Consider the following 22,792-nt stretch of genomic DNA (forward strand, 5'->3'; position numbering starts at 1 on the left):
ACGAGGCCATATGGGTAGAACTGAAGAACAAAAAAGGGGCGATCACACTACTGGGAGTGTACTATAGACCCCCAAACAGTCAGAGGGAGATAGAAGAACAAATACGTGGGCAAATTTTGCTGCCAAGTGCAAAAGCTATAGAGCTATAATAGTGGGGAATTCAACTACCCTAATATTAACTGGGAAAAAGGTAGTGTGAAACATAGAAACATAGAAAATAGGTGCAGGAGCAGGCCATTCGGCCCTTCGAGCCTGCACCACCATTCAATAAGATCATGGCTGATCATGCAACTTCAGTACCCTATTCCTGCTTTCTCTCCATACCTCTTGATCCCTTTAGCCGTAAGGGCCACATCTAACTCCCTTTTGAATATATCTAACGAACTGGCCTCAACAACTTTCTGTGGTAGAGAATTCCACAGGTTCACAATTCTCTGAGTGAAGAAGTTTCTCCTCATCTCGGTCCTAAATGGCTTACCCCTTATCCTTAGACTGTGACCCCTGGTTCTGGACTTCCCCAACATCGGGAACATTTTTCCTGCATTTAACCTGTCCAGTCCCGTCAGAATTTTATATGTTTCTATGAGATCCCCTCTCATTCTTCTAAATTCCAGTGAATGTAAGCCTAGACAATCCAGTTTTTCTTCATAGGTCAGTCCTGCCATCCCGGGAATCAATCTGGTGAACCTTCGCTGCACTCCTTCAATAGCAAGAATGTCCTTCCTCAGATTAGGAGACCAAAACTGTGCACAATATTCAAGGTGTTGCCTCACCAAGGCCCTGTACAACTGCAGTAAGACCTCCCTGCTCCTATACTCAAATCATCTCGCTATGAAGGCCAACATGCCATTTGCCTTCTTCACCGCCTGCTGTACCTGCATGCCAACTTTCAATGACTGATGTACCATGACACCCAGGTCTCGTTGCACCTCCCCTTTTCCTAATCTGTCACTATATTCAGATAATATTCTGCCTTCCTGTTTTTGCCATCAAAGTGAATGGTACAGAGGGTGCGGAATTCCTAAAATGCATTCTGGAGAACTTCTTTAGCCAGTAAATATCAAGCCCAACAAGGGAGGGGGTGGTTTACAATATACATAGATGACCTGGAAGAGGGGACAGAGTGTAGTGTAACAAAATTTGCAGATGACACAAAGATTAGTGGGAAAGCGGGTTGTGTAGAGGACACAGAGAGGCTGCAAAGAGATTTAGATAGGTTAAGCGAATGGGCTAAGGTTTGGCAGATGGAATATAATGACGGAAAGTGTGAGGTCATCCACCTTGGAAAAAAAAACAGTAAAAGGGAATATTATTTGAATGGGGAGAAATTACAACATGCTGCGGTGCAGAGGGACCTGGGGGTCCTTGTGCATGAATCCCAAAAAGTTAGTTTGCAGGTGCAGCAAGTAATCAGGAAGGCGAATGGAATGTTGGCCTTCATTGCGAGAGGGATGGAGTACAAAAGCAGGGAGGTCCTGCTGCAACTGTATAGGATATTGGTGAGGCTGCACCTGGAGTACTGCGTGCGGTTTTGGTCACCTTACTTAAGGAAGGATATACTGGCTTTGGAGGGGGTACAGAGACGATTCACTAGGCTGATTCCGGAGATGAAGGGGTTACCTTATGATGATAGATTGAGTAGACTGGGTCTTTACTCGTTGGAGTTCAGAAGGATGAGGGGTGATCTGATAGAAACATTTAAAATAATGAAAGGGATAAACAAGATAGAGGCAGAGAGGTTGTTTCCATTGGTCGGGGAGACTAGAACTAGGGGGCACAGCCTCAAAATACGGGGGAGCCAATTTAAAACCGAGTTGAGAAGGAATTTCTTCTCCCAGAGGGTTGTGAATCTGTGGAATTCTCTGCCCAAGGAAGCAGTTGAGGCTAGCTCATTGAATGTATTCAAATCACAGATGGATAGATTTTTAACCAATAAGGGAATAAAGGGTTACGGGGAGCGGGCGGGTAAGTGGAGCTGAGTCCACGGCCAGATCAGCCATGATCTTGTTGAATGGCGGGGCAGGCTCGAGGGGCTAGATGGCCTACTCTTGTTCCTAATTCTTATGTTCTGGACTTGGTTTTGGAGAATGAAGAGGGGCAGGTGGAAGGGGTATCAGTGGGAGAGCATTTTGGTGGTAGTGATCATAATTCAGTCAGATTTAGTGTAGTTATGGAAAAGGACAAAGGTGGACCAGGAAATAAAAAGTTCTCAATTGGCGTAAAGCCAATTTTGCTGAGGGGAGATGGGATTTGGCCAAAGTGGAGTGGAAATGGCTACATGATGGTAAATGAGTGTCAGAGCAGTGGGAGGCGTTCAAAGAGGAGATCCTGAGGGTACAGAGCAAGTATGGTTCCTTAAAGAAGAAAGGCGGGGCTAACAAATCTAGGGCCCCCTGGGTATCAAGGGACATGCAGGGTAAGGTAATGGAAAAAAGGGAAGCTTCTGACAGATACCGAGACCTCAACACTGCAGAGACTCTAGAGGAGTATAAGTGCAGGGTGCAATTAAAAAATATTTCAGGAAAGCAAAGAGAGAGCATGAAATAATGTTGGCAAATAAAATCAGGGGAAACCCAAAGATGTTTTATAAATACATTAAGAGCAAGAGGATAACTAGTGAAAGGGTGAGGCCTATTAGAGGCCATAAAGAAATCTGTGTATGGAGGCAGATGTTTCTTAATGAATACTTTACACCTGTTTTCACAAAAGAGAGGGTCGATCCAGACTTTGCAATGAGGGAGGAGGAGTGTGAAATATTAGACGAGATAAATATAGAGAGAGAGGAAGTATTAAGGGTTTTAGCAGCTTTGCAAGTGGATAAATCTCCAGGCCCGGATGAAATGTATCCCAGGCTGTTAACAGAAGCAAAAGAGGAAATAGCAGGTAAATCGTACCAAAAATAAATGGTACAACACTGAAAAGTGTAGAGGAACAAAGGAACCTTGGAGTGCAGGTCCACAGATCCCTGAAGGTAGCAGGCCAGGTAGATAAGATGGTTAAGAAGCCATATGGAACATACCTTAATTAGTCGAGGCATGGAATACAAAAGCCAGAAGTTTATGCTTGAACTGTATAAAACACTGGTTAGGCCACAGCTGGAGTACTGTGTGCAATTCTGGTCACCACATTACAAGAAAGATGTGATTGCACTGGAAAGGGTGCAAAGGAGATTTACCTGGATTGGAGAATTTTGGCTATGAGGAAAGATTGGAGATGCTGGGTCTGATTTCTTTGGAACGGAGGAGGCTGAGGGAAGACCTGATTGAGGTGTATAAAATTATGAGGGGCCTGGATAGAGTGGATAGGAAGGACCTGTTTCCCTTCGCAGAGGGGTCAACAACCAGACGGCATAGATTTAAAGTAATTGGTAGAAGGTTTAGAGGGGATTTGAGGGGAAATTTCTTCACCCAGAGGGTGGTGGGGGTCTGGAACTCACTGCCTGAAAAGTATAGAGGAACAAAGGGACATTCAAAAGGTTATTTGTGTCTTCCTTCGTGAAGACAGAACCAAAGTATTTGTTCAACTGGTCTTCCAATTCTTTGTTCCCCATTATAAATTCACCTGAATCTGACTGCAAAGGACCTACGTTTGTCTTCACTAATCTTTTTCTCTTCACATATCTGTAGAAGCTTTTGCAGTCAGTTTTTATGTTCCTGGCAAGCTTCCTCTCATACTCTCACCGGAAATGTGACGGGATTCAGACCCTGACCGGGAATGTGATGGGATTCAGGCCCTGACCGGGAATCATCATCAGAGGCAGTCCCTTGGAATCGAGGAAGACTTGCTTCCACTCTTAAAATGAGTCCTTAGGTGACTGAACAGTCCAATACGAGAGCCACATTCCCTGTCACAGGTGGGACAGACAGTGGTTGAGGGAAGGGGTGGGTGGGACTGGTTTGCTGCACGTTCCTTCCGCTGCCTGCGCTTGTTTTCTGCATGCTCTCGGCAATGAGACTCGAGGTGCTCAGCGCCCTCCCGGATGCACTTCCTCCACCTAGGATGGTCTTTGGCCAGGGACTCCCAGGTGTCAGTGGGGATGTTGCACTTTATCAGGGAGGCTTTGAGGATGTCCTTGAAATGTTTCCTCTGCCCACCATTGGCTCGTTTGCTGTGAAGGAGTTCCGAGTAGAACGCTTGCTTTGGATGTCTCGTGTCTGGCATGTGAACTATGTGGCCTGCCCAGCGGAGCTGATCAAGTGTGGTCAGTGCTTCAATGCTGGGGATGTTGGCCTGATCGAGGACGCCAACGTTGGTGCGTCTGTCCTCCCAGGGGATTTGTAGGATCTTGCGGAGACATCGTTGGTGGTATTTCTCCAGCGACTTAAGGTATCTGCTGTACATGGTCCATGTCTCTTAGCCATACAGGAGGGCGGGTATTACTACAGCCCTGTAGACCATGAGCTTAGTGGCAAATTTGAGGGCCTGGTCTTCAAACACTCTTTTCCTCAGGTGGCTGAAGGCTGCACTGGTACACTGGAGGCGGTGTTGAATCTCATCGTCAATGTCTGCTCTTGTTGATAAGAGGCTCCCGGGATATGGGAAGTGGTCCACGTTGTCCAGGGCCGCGCTGTGGATCTTGATGACTGCGGGACAGTGTTGTGCGGCGAGGACAGGCTGGTGGAGGACTTTTGTCTTACGGATGTTTAGCGTAAGGCCAATGCTTTCATACGCCTCAGTAAATACGTAGACTATGACTTGGAGTGCAGCCTCTGTATGTGTTTAGACGCAGGCGCCGTCTGCATACTGTAGCTCGACGACAGAGGTTGGAGTGATCTTAGACCTGGCCTGGAGACTTCAAAGGTTGAACAGCTTCCCACTGGTTCTGTAGTTTAGTTGCACTCCAATGGTGAGCTTGTTGACTGTGAGGTGGAGCATGTCAGCGAGAAAGATTGAGAAGAGGGTCGGGGCGATGACGCAGCCCTGTTTGACCCCGATCCGGATGTGGATTGGGTCTGTAATGGATCCGTTGGTAAGGATCACGGCTTGCATGGTGCCGAACTTTTGGGGGCACCCAAAACGGAGGAGGACGTTCCATAGACCCTCACGGTTGACAGTGTCAAAGGGCTTTGTAAGATCGCGCTGTAAAAACCTTGTCCGTTGTGCCCATAGGGGACAGAATCCGCACCGTGACTCCGGGAGGAGCTCCTCGGCCACGGGTAGAAGTCGATTGAAGAGAACTCTAGCGACAACTTTCTCAGTGGCTGATAGCAGGGAGATTCTGCTGTAGTTGCCGCAGTCGGACTTGTCCCCTTTTTAAAAGATGGTCACGATCACTGCATCTCTGAGATCTCCCAGCACGCTCTCCTCCCTCCAAGTGAGAGAGATGAGGTCATGCATTCGCGCCAACAGTGCCTCCCCGCCATACTTTAGTGCCTCAGCATCCGCTCCCGTAGCCTTGTTATTCTTGAGCTATTTTATGGCTTTGCCTACCTCGTGCAGTGCTGGGGTTTCACTGAGGTGGTGGCGGGTCGCATGCTGCGGGATGGAATCAAGAACACTCGAGTCAAAGGCAGAGTCTCGATTGAGATCATCTTCGAAGTGGGCCCTGACTGCCTCGGTGTCCTTGATGAGCGTTTCCCTGTTCTTGGCCAGCAGTGGGGTGGGGCCTTGGGAGTTTGGACCGTAGTTGGCCTTGACTGCGATGAAGAATCCTCACACATCATGGCTGTCGGCCAGCTGCTGCATCTCCTATGCTATCTCCATGAACCACCTGTTCTTTATGTTGTGTGTGTAAACCTGTAATTACCATGTCGAATCACCAGAGGGCTTATCCCCTGGAGTCCCAAGGGATCCCACAATCCCTTGGGAGCACCTGTATATAAAGAGGCCTCACAGGCTGGAAAGGCACTCTGAGATCTGTAATAAAGGACTACAGTCACACCTACTTTGAGCTTGCAGTATCTAGTCTGACTCTTTATCCACGACATAACAACTGGCGACGAGATACAGAAAGTGAACCCCAACGCAACAATGCAGAGAACTGTGGGCATTCTGGAGAAATTTTCGGAGGGAGATGATTGGGAAACCTTCGTGGAACAACTTGACCAATACTTCGTGGCCAACGAGCTGGAAGGAGAAGCGAACGCTGCCAAACGAAGGGCGATCCTCCTCACCCTTTGCAGGACACCAACGTATGGCCTCGTGAAAAACCTGCTCACTCCGGCAAAACCCACAGACAAGTCGTACGATGAGTTATGCACACTGGTCTGGGAGCATCTAAACCCGAAGGAAAGCGTTCTGATGGCGAGGTATCGGTTCTACACGTGCTAGAGGTCTGAAGGCCAGGAAGTGGCGAGCTACGTCGCCGAGCTAAGGCGCCTTGCAGGACATTGTGAATTTAAAGGACACTTGGAGCACATGCTCAGGGACTTCTTTGTACTTAGCATTGGCCATGAAATAATACTTCGCAAGCTTTTGTAGAGACCCCAACCTTGAGTAAAGCCATAGCGATAGCCCAGGCATTTATCGGCACCAGTGACAATACCAAACAAATTTCCCAGCACACTAGTGCTGCTGCAAGTACTGTGAACAAAGTAACGTTGTTTTCGAATTGAAATGTACATGGCAGGACTTACACACCTGCAGCTGCACGTCCGCAGATGACTCAGAGTCCGCCATCAAGGGTGGTGAATACAAGGCAATTAACACCTTGTTGGTGCTGCGGGGGTGATCATCGATTCCATTCATGCCGCTTCAAAGGATATGTTTGCAAGGGCTGTGGAACAATGGGACACCTCCAACGTATGTGCAGGCGAGCTGCAAACCCTGCTAATCCTGCAAACCACCATGTTACAGAGGATGACATATCCACGGTGGATCATGACGAACCAGAGCCTCAGACCGAGGAGGCAGAGGCATATGGGGTGCACACATTTACCACAAAGTGTCCCCCGATAATGCTGAAGATTAAATTAAATGGACTCCCGGTGTCCTTGGAGCTGGACACGGGCGCAAGCCAGTCCATAATGAGTAAAAAGACTTTCGATAAGTTGTGGTGCAACAAGGTTTCAAGGCCAGTCCTGACTCCCATTCGTTCCAAACTTAGAACGTACACAAAGGAACTGATTTCCGTAATTGGCAGTGCTACCGTAAAGGTCTCCTACGATGGAGCGATGCACGATTGACCACTCTGGGTGGTACCGGGCGATGGCCCCACGCTGTTCGGCAGGAGCTGGCTGGGAAAGATACGTTGGAACTGGGACAACGTCCGAGTGCTTTCATCCGTCGACGACACCTCATGTGCCCAGGTCCTAAGCAAGTTCCCCTCGCTGTTCGAACTGGGCATCGGGAAGTTCCAAGGAGCAAAAGTGCAGATCCATTTGATTCTGAGAGCGCGACCCATCTATCACAAGGTGAGAGCGGTACCTTACATGGTGAGAGAGAGGGTGGAAATCGAGCTGGACAGGCTGCAATGAGAGGGTATAATTTCGCCGATCGAATTCAATGAGTGGGCCAGTCCCGCGCACTGTAGTCTTCCAGGACGATATCTTGGTTATAGGACGGGACACCGTCGAGCACCTGCAGAACCTGGAGGAGGTTCTTAGTCGACTTAATCATGTGGGGCTCAGGCTAAAACGGTTGAAGTGCATTTTCCTGACGCCTGAAGTGGAGTTCCTGGGGAGAAGAATCGCGGCGGATGGCATCAGGCCCACCGATTCGAAAACGGAGGCAATCAGAACATGATGGAGCTGCGGTAGTTTCTAGGACTCCTGAACTACTTTGGTAGCTTCTTACCGGGTCTTAGCACACTGTTAGAACCCCTGCACTCTTTACTGCGTAAAGGAGATGAATGAGTATGGGGTAAAAGCCAAGAAAATGCCTTTGAGAAAGCTAGGAAGCTGTTATGTTCAAACAAATTGCTTGTGTTTGGTACTGATGCGTCGTCGTAAGGGGTTGGGTGTGTATTGCAACAAGCTAATGAATTTGGCAAATTGCAACTGGTTGCTTATGCATCCAGAAATCTGTCTAAGGCCGAGAGGGCCTACAGTATGATCGTAAAAGAAGCGTTAGCGTGTGTTTACGAGGTAAAGAAAATGCATCAATATCTGTTCAGGCTCAAATTTGAATTGGAAACCGACCATAAGCCACTTATATCCCTCTTTTCTGAAAGTAAGGGGATAAATACGAATGCATCGGCCCACATCCAGAGCTGGGCGCTCACGTTGTCCGCATACAATTATGCCACCCGCCACAGGCCAGGCACAGAAAACTGTGCTGATGCTCTCAGTAGGCTGCCATTGCCCACCACAGGGGTGGAGATGGCACAGCCCACAGATTTAGTTATGGTAATGGAAGCATTCGAGAGTGAGCAATCACCTGTTTCCGCCCAACAGATTAGAACCTGGACGAGCCAGGACCCCTTATTGTCCTTAGTAAAAAAACTGTGTGCTCCACGGGAGTTGGTCTAGTGTCCCGTTAGAGATGCAGGAAGAAATAAAGCCGTACCAGCGGTGCAAAGATAAAATGTCTATACAGGCAAACTGCCTCCTATGGGATAATCGGGTAGTTGTGCCAAAAAAGGGCAGGGACACTTTCATTAGTGATCTCCATAGTACCCACCCAGGCATTGTAATGATGAAAGTGATAGCCAGATCCCATGTGTGGTGGCCCGGTATCGATGCAGACTTAGAGTCCTGTGTGCGCAAATGTAATACATGTTCCCAGTTAAGTAATGCACCCAGGGAGGCGCCACTAAGTTTATGGTCGTGGCCCTCCAAACCGTGATCTATTGTTCATGTCGACTATGCAGGCCCATTCTTGGTAAAAATGTTTTTAGTGGTCGTAGATGCGTACTCCAAATGGATTGAATGTGTGATAATGTCGGCAAGCATGTCTGCTGCCACCATTGAAAGCCTACGGGCCATGTTTGCCACGCACGGCCTGCCTGATGTCCTTGTAAGTGACAATGGGCCGTGCTTTACCAGTGCCGAATTCAAGGAATTCATGACCCGCAATGGGGTCAAACATGTCACATCTGCCCCGTTTAAGCCAGCATCCAACGGTCAGGCAGAACGAGCAGTTAAACAATCAAGCAGAGCTTGAAAAGGGTAACTGAAGGCTCACTGCAGACTCGCCTACCCCGAAGTCCTGCTTAGCTACCGCACAAGTCTCCACTCACTCACTGGGGTCCCTCCCGCTGAACTGCTCATGAAAATGGCACTTAAGACAAGGCTCTCATTAGTCCACCCTGACCTACACGAACAGGTAGAGAGCAGACGGCTTCAACAGAATACATATCATGATTGCACAAATGTGTCATGCGAAATTGAAGTAAATGATCCTGTATCTGTGTTGAACTATGGACAAGGTCCAAAGTGGATTGCTGGCACTGTTTTGGCCAAAGAGGGGAGTAGGGTGTTTGTGGTCAAACTCGCAAATGGACTCGCCTGCAGAAAACGCTTGGACCAAACCAAACTCAGATTTACGGACTATCCAGAACAACCCACAATAGACTCTACCTTTTTCGATCCTCCAACACACACACAAGTGGCAACCGACCGCGGTTGACCACGGGCAGAATCCACCACCCCCAGCAGCCCAGCAAGGCTCACTGCCCCAGGCAGTCCAGCAAGGCTCACTGCCCCCAGCAGCCCAGCAAGGCTCACCACCCCAGCAGCCCAGCAAGACTCACCGCCCCCAGCAGTCCAGCAAGACTCACCGCCCCCAGCAGTCCAGCAAGGCTCACTGCCCCCAGCAGTCCAGCAAGGCTCACTGCCCCCAGCAGTCCAGCAAGGCTCACCGCCCCCAGCAGTCCAGCAAGGCTCACCGCCCCCAGCAGCCCAGCAAGGCTCACCGCCCCCAGCAGCCCAGCAAGGCTCACTGCCCCCAGCAGCCCAGCAAGGCTCACCGCCCCCAGCAGTCCAGCAAGGCTCACCGCCCCCAGCAGCCCAGCAAGGCTCACCGCCCCCAGCAGCCCAGCAAGGCTCACCGCCCCCAGCAGTCCAGCAAGGCTCACTGCCCCCAGCAGCCCAGCAAGGCTCACTGCCCCCAGCAGCCCAGCAAGGCTCACCGCCCCCAGCAGTCCAGCAAGGCTCACCACCCCCAGCAAGGCTCACCACCCCAGCAGTCCAGCAAGGCCAGCTGCGCAGCAGCCCAGTGAAGGCCCAACAAATGACTCACCAACAACAGCATTTGCACCAAGACGATCAACCAGGGAAAGGAAGGTCCCAGATCAACTCACATTGTAAATAGTTGCACTATTTGACTTTGCCGGGGTGGGGGGGGCAGGGAGCAAAAAAAGTGTTATGTACGTAAACCTGTAATTACCATGTCTAACCACCAGAGGGCGTATCCCCTGGAGCCCTAAAGGATCCCACAATCCCTTGGGAGCACCTGTATATAAGGAGGCCTCACAGGCTGGAGAGCCACTCCGAGATCTGTAATACTTTGAGCTTGCAGTATCTAGTCTGACTCTTTATCCAAGATATAACACTTTAGGTCCAGGGTTTTTTGTTGGACCTCAGCCTTAAGCCGTCTACAATGCTGCCTTGCTGTTCCAGAGTTGGGTTGTTGTTTAAGGCTCAGAAATGCCCTGCGCTTGTGATTTATTAGCTCTGGTCAGTCTCATCAAACCAGTCCTGATGTTTTCTGGTTGAGTGATTAAGTGTCTCTTCACAGGCACTGGTTATCGAGGCCTGGAGGGCAGACCAAGCGCTGTGGGCATTCAGCATCTCAGGGTCATCAAGACACGCCAGATTAGCTGTGAGGCGCTGGCTGTATAGGGCTCTCTTAGCTGGGTCTCCAAGTGCCCCGGTATTGACTTTTTGCGGCACTGCTTCTGCTGTCCCCTCAGCTTTGGGGCTATGTTGATGTCAATGATGGATCGGATTAGACGGTGGTCCATCCAGCAGTCATCAGCTCCTGTCATGGCGCGGGAATGTGACTGGATTCAGACCCTGACCGGAAATGTGACGGGATTCAGAGCCTGACCGGGAATGTGTCCGGATTCAGACCCTGACCGGGAATGTGACCGGATTCAGACCGGGAATGTGACAGGATTCATAGAAAATAGGTGCAAGAGTAGGCCATTCGGCCCTTCGAGCCTGCACCACCATTCAATAATTTCCTGCTTTCTCTCCATACCCCTTGATCCCTTTAGCTGCAAGGGCCATATCTAACTCCCTGTTGAATATATCCAATGAACTGGCCTCAACAACTCTCTGCGGGAGGGAATTTCACAGGTTAACCACTCTGTGAGTGAAGAAGTTTCTCCTCATCTCAGTCCTAAATGGCTTACCCTGGTTCTGGACTTCCCCAACATCGGGAACGTTCTTCCTGCATCTAACCTGTCCAATCCCGTCAGAATTTTATATGTTTCTATGAGATCCCCTCTCATTCTTCTAAACTCCAGTGAATACAGGCCCAGTCGATTAAGTCTCTCCTCATGTCAGTCCTGCCATCCCGAGAATCAGTCTGGTGAACTTTCGCTGTACTCCCTCGATAGCAAGAACGTCCTTCCTCAGATTAGGAGACCAAAACTGAACACAATATTCCAGGTGAGGCCTCACCAAGGCCCTGAACAACTGCAGTAAGACCTCCCTGCTTCTATATTCAAATCCCCTAGCTATGAAGGTCAACATACCATTTGCCTTCTTCACCACCTGCTGTACCTGCATGCAAACTTTCAATGACTGATGTACCATGACACCCAGGTCTCGTTGCACCTCCCCTTTTCCTAATCTGCCGCCATTCAGATAATATTCTGCCTTCCTGTTTTTGCCTCCAAAGTGGATAACCTTACATTTATCCACATTATACTGCATCTGCCATGCATTTGCCCATTCACCTAACCTGTCCAAGTCACCCTGTGGCCTCTTCGCGTCCCCCTCACAGCTCACACCACCACTCAGCTTAGTGTCATCTGTAAACTTGGAGATATTACACTCAATTCCTTCATCAAAATCGTTAATGTATTGTAAATAGCTGGGGTCCCAGCACTGAGCCCTGCGGCACTCCACTAGTCACTGCCTGCCATTCTGAAAAGGACCCATTTATCCTGACTCTCTGCTTCCTGTCTGCCAACCAGTTCTCTATCCACGTCAGTACATTACCCCCAATACCATGTGCTTTAACTTCACACACCAATCTCGTGTGTGGAACCTTGTCAAAAGCCTTTTGAAAGTCCAAATACACCACATCCACTGGTTCTCCCTTGTCCACTCTACTAGTTACGTCCTCAAAATATTCCAGAAGATTTGTCAAGCATGATTTCCCCTTCATAAATCCATGCTGACTTGGACCGATCCTGTCACTGCTTTCCAAATGCGATGCTATTTCATCCTTAATAATTGATTCCAACATTTTCTCCACTACTGATGTCAGGCTAACCGTTCTATAATTACCTGTTTTCGCTCTCCCTCCCTTTTTAAAAAGTGGTGTTACATTAGCTACCCTCCAGTCCATAGGAACTGATCCAGAGTTGATGGAGTGTTCGAAAATGATCACCAATGCATCCACTATTTCTCGGGCCACTTCCTTAAGTACTCTGGGATGCAGACTATCAGGTCCTGGGGATTTATCGGCCTTCAATTCCATCAATTTCCCGCCTAATAAAGATTTCCTTCAGTTCCTCCTTTCCACTAGATCCTCGGTCCCCTAGTATTTCCGGAAGATTATTTGTGTCTTCCTTCGTGAAGACAGAACCCAAGTATTTGTTCAACTGGTCTGCCATTTCTTTGTTCCCCATTATAAATTCACCTGAATCTGACTGCAAGGAACCAATGTTTGTCTTCACTAATCTTTTTCTCTTCACATATCTATAGAAGCTTTTGCAGTCAGTTTTTATGTTCCCGGCAAGCTTCCTCTCAGACCCTGATCGGGAATGTGACCGGATTCAGACCATGACTGGGAAAGTTCAGACCCTGACCGGGAATGTGACAGGATTCAGGAAGTCCCTGACCGGGAATGAGACGGGATTCAGACCCTGACCGGGAATGTGACGGGATTCAGACCCTGACCGGGAACGTGACGGGATTCAGACCCTGACCAGGAATGTGATGGGATTCAGGAAGTCCCTGACCAGGACCGTGTTTTGCTGTGAAATGTTAGTACCAATAATTACACTCCGTCTACCGCGACCAGTGTTTCCATTTTAATTTGTTTGCAAAAAAGGAATAACAAAATAGAGCTCTCTCAATGATACATTCAATAGCCATTACTTTACATCCGGGGAGCGATCACGTTCTCCCTCTAAAATCATCCACAATCGTATCATAAAATATAAAAGCTACACATCACACGAGTGCAGTCACACACTCCAGGAAGGGATGAGAGCACAGAGTGTGTTGCTGCCTGCTTCGACAGCTTGTTAAAAGCACTGCAACCGTACGCAGTGGAGAGGCGGGCTTCTCCGTCGGGTGCCCGTAGTTCTGCCCTGTGCGGGGAGGGGGAGGGGGAGGGGGCAGGGGGGCCCTGGGTGCAGAGATAGCTGTGTCCTTGCACTGTGCCCCAATGGGAAGAAGGGCGCGGGGTGGGAGGGGGGGGGGGGAGGGGAGGGGCACTTCAGCATCTTGGTAGGCGTGCGTGTTAGAAGCTCGGTCACCAATCTCCTCCCCTCTCCCCGCGCTCCCCTGATGCAGTGTCCGATGGACGGGCGAGAGGCCCACACTCAGTCGGAGGACGGTAGCTTGCCAGTCTCTGCCAGGGCCAGTTGGATCATTTTGCTCGTCTGCAACCATTCTTCCCTTTTTCCTTTTTCCTGCTGATTCAAAAAAGAAAGAGGAGAAGAATGAATCTGCACGTCCAGGGATTGGAAAGCAACATTCCATTTTTTTTTGGGAGGCGTAAAAGCCAGATAACTTTCACCGAGCTGCAGTCGATGGCCCAAATGTGCCAACATCGCGCGGGGCTGCCCGTCAGCTGGTCAAAGTCGGGCATCGCAGCTTTAATCCAGTTTGCCGCGGGATGCCTGTAGGTAGAGGTGCTTCAAGTGAGCTTCTACGTATATATATATATATATATCCACATATTAGTGCTCATTCTGCAATGGCTGTACGAGACGGCGAATGTCACAAATAACGAATGAGCACTCGTGTGGAATGGCCAGGATGCAACGTCGATACTGCCCGCACAGAACGTGGTGACATACGGGACCTGTATTTGTCCTGCATAATTAACCTATAGAAGATACGACACACTTCATGGCAACTACAGCCTTGCAGTCTCACTGAGGCGAGCATAAGCAGTCAAGGCCACACGCTTGCTTATCTCACTGACTTGATTCAATAAAGAGTATTAAAATGTCAATGTTTCTCAATGCACGAGAGGCAAAAGATGTACGACAATATCCTAGAATACCCCACATAAGGGTATATAAACCCCCAAACCATTCGATTAGATTCCAGCCTGTAACTCACTCCTGGGGATCCGTTATTCTATGTATAAACCCCCGAACCTCTCGATTCCAGACTGTAACTCACTCATAAGAACATAAGAAATAGGAGCAGGTGTAGGCCATATGACCCCTCGAGCCTGCTCCGCCATTTCATATGATCATGGCAGGTCTGATCATGGACTCAGGTCCATCATCACCATCGTAGGCAGTCCCTCGGAATCGAGGAAGACTTGCTTCCACTCCTAAAGTGAGTCCTTTGGTGACTGAACAGTCCAATACGAGAGCCACAGACCCGGTCACAGATGGGACAGACATTCATTGGGGGAAGGGGGGGGGGGGCGCGGGGATGGGACTGATTTGCCACATTCTCCTTCCGTTGCCTGCGCTTGACCGCTTTACGTTCGCAGCGTTGAGGTTCGAAGAGCTCAACGCCCTCCCGGATGCACTTTCTCCACCTAGGGCGGTCTTCGGCCAGGGACTTCCAGGTGTCAGTGGTGATGTCGCACTTCACCAGGGAGGCTTTGAGGGTGTCCTTGCAATGTTTCCTCTGCCCACCTTTGGCTGGTTTGCCATGAAGGAGCTCCGCATGGAGCAATTGCTTCGGGAGTCTCGTGTCTGGCATGCGAACTATGTGGCCTGCCCAGCGAAGCTGATCGAGTGTGGTCAGTGCTTCAATGCTGGGGATGTTGGCCTGGTCGAGGACACTGATGTTCGTGCGCCTGTTCTCCCAGGGGATTTGCAGGATCTTGCGGAGACATCGTTGGTGATATATCTCCAGCGACTTGAGGTGTCTTCTGTACATTGTCCATGTCTCTGATCCATACAGGAAGGCGGGTATTACTACAGCCCTATAGATCATGAGCTTGGTGGTAGATTTGAGGGCCTGATTTTCGAACACTCTTTTCCTCAGGCGGCTGAAGGCTGCACTGGAGGCGATGTTGAATCTCCGCATCAATGTCTGCCTTTGTAGATAAAAAGACTCCCAAGGTATGGGAAGTGGTCCACGTTGTCGAGGGCCACGCCGTGAATCTTGATGATTGGGGGGCAGTGTTCAGCGGCGGTGACAGGCTGGTGGAGGACCTTTGTCTTATGGATGTTAAGCGTAAGGCCCATGCTTTCATATGCATTGGTGAATACATCGACTATATCCTGGAGTCCAGCCTCAGAATGTGCGCAGACACAGGCATCGTCCGTGTACTGTAGTTCAACGACAGAGGTTGGGGTGATCTTGGACCTGGCCTGGAGGCGACGAAGGTTAAACAGCTTCCCACTGGTTCTGTAGTTTAGTTCCACTCCAGCAGGGAGCTTGTTGACTGTGAGGTGGATCATGGCAGCAAGGAAGATTGAGAAGAGGGTTGGAGCGATGACGCAGCCCTGTTTGACACTGGTCTGGACGTGGATTGGGACTGTGGTGGATCCGTTGGTAAGGATCGCGGCCTGCATGTCGCCGTGGAGCAGGCGGAGGATGGTGACAAACCTTTGGGGGCATCCAAAACAGAGGAGGACGCTCCATAGTCCCTCGCGGTTGACAGTGTCAAAGGCCTTTGTAAGATCAAAAAAGGCCAGGTATAAGGGCTGGCACTGTTCCCTGCATTTTTCCTGCAGCTGGTGCGCTGCAAAGATCATGTCCGTTGTGCCCCGTAGGGGACGAAATCCGCACTGTGACTCCGGGAGGAGCTCCTCGGTCACAGGGAGAAGACGGTTGAGGAGAATTCTAGCGACAACTTTCTCAGTGGCTGATAGCAGGGAGATTCCCCGGTCGTTGCCGCAGTCGGACTTGTCCCCTTTTTTAAAGATGGTCACGATCACTGCATCTCTGAGATCTCCCAGCACGCTCTCCTCCCTCCAGATGAGAGAGATGAGGTCATGTATTCACGCTAACACTGCCTCTCCGCCATACTTTAGCGCCTCAACAAGGATTCCATCCGCACCCGTAGCCTTGTTATTCTTAAGCTGTTTTATGGCTTTGCCAACCTCGTGTAACGGAGTTTCACTGAGGTGGTGGCGGGTCGCATGCTGCGGGATGGAGTCGAGACACTCGAGTCAAAGGCAGAGTCTCGATTGAGGAGATCTTCAAAGTGCTCCTTCCAGCGGGCCCTGACAGCCTTGAGTGTTTCCCCGTTCTTGGCCAGGAGTGGGGTGGGGTCTTAGGTGCTTGGACCGTAGATGGCCTTGACTGCAATGAAGAATCCTTGTATATCGTGGCTGTCGGCCAGTTGTTGTATCTCCTGTGCTTTCTCCGTCCAGCACCAAGGTTTTTTGTTAGACCTCAGCCTTGAGCCGTCTGTAACGTTGCTTTGCTGCTCCTGAGTTGGGTTGTTACTTGAGGCTCAGAAATGCTCTGCGCTTACGATCTATTAGTTCTTGGATCTCCTGATCATTTTCATCAAACCAGTCCTGGTGTTTTCTGGCTGAGTGACCAAGTGACTCTTCACAGGCACTGGTTATAGAGGCCTCGAGGGCAGACCACGCGTTATGGGCATTCAGCATCTCACGGTCATCAAGGCACGCCAGGTTAGCTGTGAGGCGCTGGCTGTATAGGGCTCTCAAAGCTGGGTCTTTAAGTGCCCCGGCATTAACTTTTTTGTGGAACTGCTTCTGCTGTCCCCTCTGCTTTGGGGCTATGTTAATGTCGATGATGGATAGGATTAGGCGGTGGTCCGTCCAGCAGTCGTCAGCTCCTGTCATGGCGCGGGTGATGCACACATCCTTGCGATCCCTGGCTCGGACGATGATATAGTCGAGCAGGTGCCAGTGTTTGGAGCGAGGGTGTTGCCACGATGCCTTATATTTATCCCTCTGGCGGAACAGGGTGTTGGTGATGAGGAGTTCATGTTCTAGACATTTTGTCAGGAGTAGGGTACCGCTGGAGTTGGCTTTCCGTACCCCCTCTCTGCCAATCACGTCTCCCCAGAGGGCTGTCTTTGCCGACCCTGGCATTAAAGTCACCCAGGAGGATCAATTTGTTGCTCATGGGGACGGGGGACAGGGATATCTCGAGGTTGGAATAAAAACCCTCTTTAGCCTCATCTGTTGCATCGAGTGTAGGGGCGTACGCACTGATGACTGGCGCACTGGTTCCGGGATAGGGCGAGTCGAAGAGTCATGAGGTGTTCATTAGCCCCGCAGGGGGGAGGCTTTGAGGCGGTCGACCAGCTCATTTTTGACAGCGAAGCCGACTCCATGAAGGTGGCGTTCTGCCTCTGGTTTCCCTTTCCAGAAGGTGGTGTAACCTCCACCATGTTCCTTGAGCTGGCCTTCCCCTGCCCGCCGGGTCTTGCTTAGGGCGGCGATGTCGATGTCAAAAGGTCCGAGTTCCCGGGCAACTATGGCGGTGCAGCGTTCCAGCCTGTTGCAGTTGGGATTGTCCATGAGGGTCCTGATGTTCCAGATCCCGAACTTCATATTAGCGAAGTGGAAGATGCCTGCGTGTGAGTTCTTTTAACTTGGGGTGGCCGCTGCACACCGGCAACCAGACAGGCTTAGCTGAGCAAGGTCTCGGTCCTGTGGCAAGGGGGTCCAAGACGACTGGAGACCAGGCACAGCTCGATAAGCCGAATTGCCTACGGTGAGGTGTTGGCCGCAAGCTCTGCGCCGAGTAGCGCCATTGATGGTAGATGGCCCGAGGCTTGGTTGGGGGGGGCAGGGATTGGGAAGGTCAGCTGTTCGCTGGGGTTCCGCGGGATGTTTTGGGAAGTTTCTTCCAAGGTTAAAAATTTCCCCAAAGATTTCCAAGTTGTTTTAAATGTTTAAGAGTATTTCCGGGTCCACTTCCCTGTCCGCTCCCCATAACCCCTTAATCCCTTATGGTTAGGAATCTGTCTATCTCTGTCTTAAATATATTCAATGTCCCGGCTTCCACAGCTCTCTGAGGCAGCAAATTCCACAGATTTACAACCCTCAGAGAAGAAATTCCTCCTTGTCTCAGTTTTAAATGGGCGGCCCCTTATTCTAAGATCATGCCCCCTAGTTCTAGTCTCCCCCATCAGTGCAAACATCCTCTCTGCATCCACCTTGTCAAGCCCCCTCATAATCTTATACGTTTCGATAAGATCACCTCCCATTCTTCTTAATTCCACTCCCGGGGTTTTATATATTCTATATATAAACCCTCGAACGCCTTGGTTAGATTCCAGACTGTAACTCACTCCCTGGTATCTGTTATTCTATGTATAAACCGCTCCATCTCTGGGATTGAATGCTGGCATGGCTCAATTCCAGGGATAGAGCTGGCACGGATGCTGGGTAAAGTACATCTCATTCTATTGGGAATGTTCACAGTACATACAGTGACCATTTTGAAAATAAAAAAAACGAGCGGCTGTTGCCAGTGCCCTAGGTGTGTGTAATGGAGGGGTTCCCCTGTACCTGTTGGTATCGCAGCATTTCCTCCTCCTCCTGTAAAATGCGACACAGCTCCTCGTCATCGGGTGCGTGCTCCTCGGGCACCGAGTACTCAGAGGGTCGGGGGTTGCTGCACATCTCGCAGCCCGGCCGGGTGGGCTTGTTGATGTAGGTACACTGCGTGCACGCCCAGCCTTTCTGTACCACAAACAGAGGGGAAGGAAAACAAAAACCTCAATCTGCTTCACCGTGCAACCAAACGGGAAGGGAACGAAGAGCGCTCCGGCTTGTGTTCACAGAGGGTCGTGTCACACCTCACCCGCAATGGGAGGGGAATCAGAGCGCCGATTACTCGCTCAATTTGCTCAGCGCTCCATGATCGGGGAAGGGGACATTCCTTATTTCACCATCACCTGCATTTATATAGCGCCTCTAACACAGTAAAACGTCCCACAGTACATACAATGACCACTTTGAAAATAAGGATAGCTGCACACAAAAAAAAACCAAGTGGCTGGTGCCAGTGCCCTAGGTCTATATCTGAACACACGCAGCATTCGTAACAAGATAGGTCACAGAAACGTGATCAAACAAAATTTAACACCGAGCCGCATCAGGAGATATTGGGACAGGTGACCACAAAGCTCGGACAGAGAGGTAGAGTGTCTTAAAAGGAGGAGGAGAGAGGCGGAGGGGTTTAGAGAGAGAAATGCAGAGCTTAGGGCCCAGGCAGCTGGAGGCATGGCCGCCAAAGGTGCAGTTCGCCTTCAGACTTTCCCGATAGTTATAAACTCTCATGAATCTCTTTTGCACATTCTGTGGTGGGGTGGGGGGGGGGGGGGGAGGAGAGGGGATCCGATGAATGAAAATGTAAAAAAAGAGCAAGGGAAGGCAAAAGTGCAGGGCAGCGATAGGGGTAATAATAACCAGATTGTGACAGGAATGGACAGAGCGTATACACATAAGACAGAATTAAAAAGCTCTATATCTGAACGCATGCAGCATTCATAACAAGATAGACGAGTTGACGGCACAAGTAGAAATAAATGAGTATGATCGGATTGCCATTACAGAGCCTGGTTGCAAGGTGACCAAGGAGGGGAGCTGAATATCCAGGGGTATTTGCCATTTTTTGTAAGGATAGGCAGAAAGGAAAAGGAGGTGGGGTAGCTCCATTAACCAAGGATGAGATCAGTGCAGTAGTGAGAAATGATATTGGCTCAGAAGATCAAGATGTAGAATCAGTTTGTGTGGAGATAAGAAATAGTAAGGGAAAGAAGTCACTGGTGGGAGTGTTCTACAGGCCCCCAAACAGTAGCCACACTGTGGCACAGAGTCTAAATCAAGAAATAATGCAGGCTTGTAAGAAAGTTAAGGCAATAATCGTGGGCGATTTTAATCTTCATATTGTTTGGCCAAATCAAATTGGCAAAGGCAGCCTTGAGGAAGAGTTCATAGAGTGTATGCGGGATGGTTTCTTGGAACAACACGTTGTGGAACCAACCAGGGTGCAAACTATTTTAGATCTGGTAATGTGTAACTAGTCTGGATTAATTAATGATCTTTTAGTGAAGGATCCTCTTGGGAAGAATGATCATAACATGGTAGAATTTCAAATTCAGTTTGAGGGTGAGAAAGCTAGGTCTCAAACTAGTGTCCTGAACTTAAATAAAAGCAATTACAAAGGTATGAAGGCAGAGCTGGTTAAAGCGGACTGGGAAAATATATTACAGGGTAAGACTGTAGAAAAGCAGTGGCAAATATTTAAGGAGATATTTCATAACTCTCAGCAAAGATTTATTCCAGTGAGAAGTATGGACCATCCCTGGCTAACTAAAGTAGTAATAGATGGGATCAAATTGAAAACAAAGGCTTACAATGTTAAGAAGAACAGTGGAAGGCCAGAGGATTGGGAACATTTTAGAAACCAGCAAAGGACGACTAAAAAAATGATAGAGAGAGAGAAGATAGCTTGGAATCAATTATTAAAGATGAAATAGCAGCGCATTTGGAAAGCAGTGACAGGATAGTTCCAAAGCAGCATGGATTTATGAAAGGGAAATCATGCTTGACAAATCTTCTAGAGTTATTTTTGAGGATGTAACTAGTAGAGTGGACAAGGGAGAACCAGTGGATGTGGTGTATTTGGACTTTCAAAAGGCTTTTGACAAGGTCCCACACAAGAGCTTAGTGTGCAAAATTAAAGTACATGGTATTGGGTGTAATGTATTCACATGGATAGAGAACTGGTTGGCAGACAGGAAACAAAGAGTGGGAATAAATGAGTCCTTTTCAGAATGGCAGGCAGTGACTAGTGGGATGCCGCAGGGTTCAGTGCAGGGACCCCAGCTATTTACAGTATACATTAAATGATTTAGATGAAGGAATTGAATGCAATATCTCCAAGTTTGCAGATGACACTAAGCTGGGTGGCGGTGTGAGCTGGAGGAGGACGCTAAGAGGCTGCAGTGTGACTTGGACAGGTTAGGTGAGTGGGCAAATGCATGGCAGATGCAGTATAATGTAGATAAATGTGAGGTTATCCACTTTGGTGGCAAAAACAGGAAGGCAGAATATTATCTGAATGGTGACAGATTAGGAAAAGGGGCGATGCAACGAGACATAGGTGTCATGGTACATCAGTCATTGAAAGTTGGCATGCACGTATAGCAGGCGATGAAGAAAGCAAATGGCATGTTGGCCTTCATAGCGAGGGGATTTGGGTAGAGGAGCAGGGAGGTCTTACTGCAGTTGTACAGGGCCTTGGTGAGGCCACACCTTGAATACTGTGTACAGTTTTGGTCTCCTAATCTGAGGAAGAACATTCTTACTATTGAGGGAGTGCAGCAAAGGTTCACCAGATTGATTCCCGGGATGGCAGGACTGACATATGAAGAAAGACTGAATAGTCTAGGCTTATATTCACAGGAATTTAGAAGAATGAGAGGGGATCTCATAGAAACATATAACATTCTGACGGGATTGGACAGGTTAGATGCAGGAACAATGTTCCCGATGTTGGAGAAGTCCAGAACCAGTGGTCACAGTCTAAGGATAAGGGGTAAGCCATTTAGGACTGAGATGAGGAGAAACTTCTTCACTCAGAGAATTGTGAACCTGTGGAATTCTCTGCCACAGAAAGTTGTTGAGGCCAGTTCGTTAGATATATTCAAAAGAGAGTTAGATGTGGCCCTTACGGCTAAAGGGATCAAGGGGTATGGAGAGAAAGCAGGAATAGGGCACTGAAGTTGCATGATCAGCCATGATCATATTGAATGGTGGTGCAGGCTCGAAGGGCCGAATGGCCTACTCCTGCACCTATTTTCTATGTTTCTATGAGAGTAAACTAGCAAGAAATATAAAAACAGGCAGTAAGAGTTTCTACAGGGGAATTAATAATGGGAAACAGAGAAATGGCAGAGACTTTGAACAAATATTTTGTATCGGTCTTCACATTAGAAGACACTAAAAACATCCCAATAGTGGATAATCAAGGAGCTAAAGGGAGGGAGGAACTTAAAACAATTACTGGAGAAAAAGTACTAGGTAAACAAAAATAAAGGTGGACAAGTCCCCTGGACCTGATGGCCTGCATCCTAGGGTTTTAAAAGAGGTGGCGACAGACAGATAATGGATGCATTGGTTGTAACCTACCAAAATTCCCTGGATTCTGGAGAGGTCCCAGCGGACTGGAAAACCGCAAATGTAACGCCCCGATTTAAGAAAGGAGGGAATCAGAAAGCAAGAAACTATAGACCAGTTAGCCTAAGATCTGTCATTGGGAAAATGCTGGAATCCAACATTAAGGAAGTAGTAGCAGGATATTTAGAAAATCATAATGCAGTCAAGCAGAGTCAGCATGGTTTTATGAAAAGGAAAGTCATGTTTGACAAATTCGCTCAAGTTCTTTGAGGATGTAACGAGCAGGGTGGATAAAGGGAACTAGTGGATGTGGTGTGTTTGGATTTCCAGAAAGCATTCAATAAGGTGCCACATAAAAGGTTACTGCACAAGAGCTCACGGGGTTGGGGATAATATATTAGCATGGATAGAGGATTGTCTAACTAACAGAAAGCAGAGAGTCAGGATCAATGGCTCATTTTCAGGTTGACAAAC

General features: G+C 49.0%; 2 protein-coding genes across 3 annotated transcripts in view; one reads left to right on the forward strand and one right to left on the reverse strand.

Moving 5' to 3' along the window:
- gpaa1 (glycosylphosphatidylinositol anchor attachment 1) overlaps nt 1-22,792 on the forward strand; it is a 113,621-nt gene that overhangs the window by 82,104 nt on the left and 8,725 nt on the right. The gene's annotated exons all lie outside the window — the stretch shown is intronic.
- shrprbck1r (sharpin and rbck1 related) overlaps nt 1-22,792 on the reverse strand; it is a 115,604-nt gene that overhangs the window by 34,258 nt on the left and 58,554 nt on the right. Inside the window, exon 8 of the mRNA XM_070881908.1 lies at nt 18,701-18,874. Within this exon, the coding sequence (XP_070738009.1) occupies nt 18,701-18,874 (174 nt within the window). The remainder of the gene's footprint in view (nt 1-18,700; nt 18,875-22,792) is intronic.

Source organism: Pristiophorus japonicus, chromosome 5, assembly GCF_044704955.1.
Source record: "Pristiophorus japonicus isolate sPriJap1 chromosome 5, sPriJap1.hap1, whole genome shotgun sequence".
In the NCBI taxonomy this organism is placed as follows: Eukaryota; Metazoa; Chordata; class Chondrichthyes; family Pristiophoridae; genus Pristiophorus; species Pristiophorus japonicus.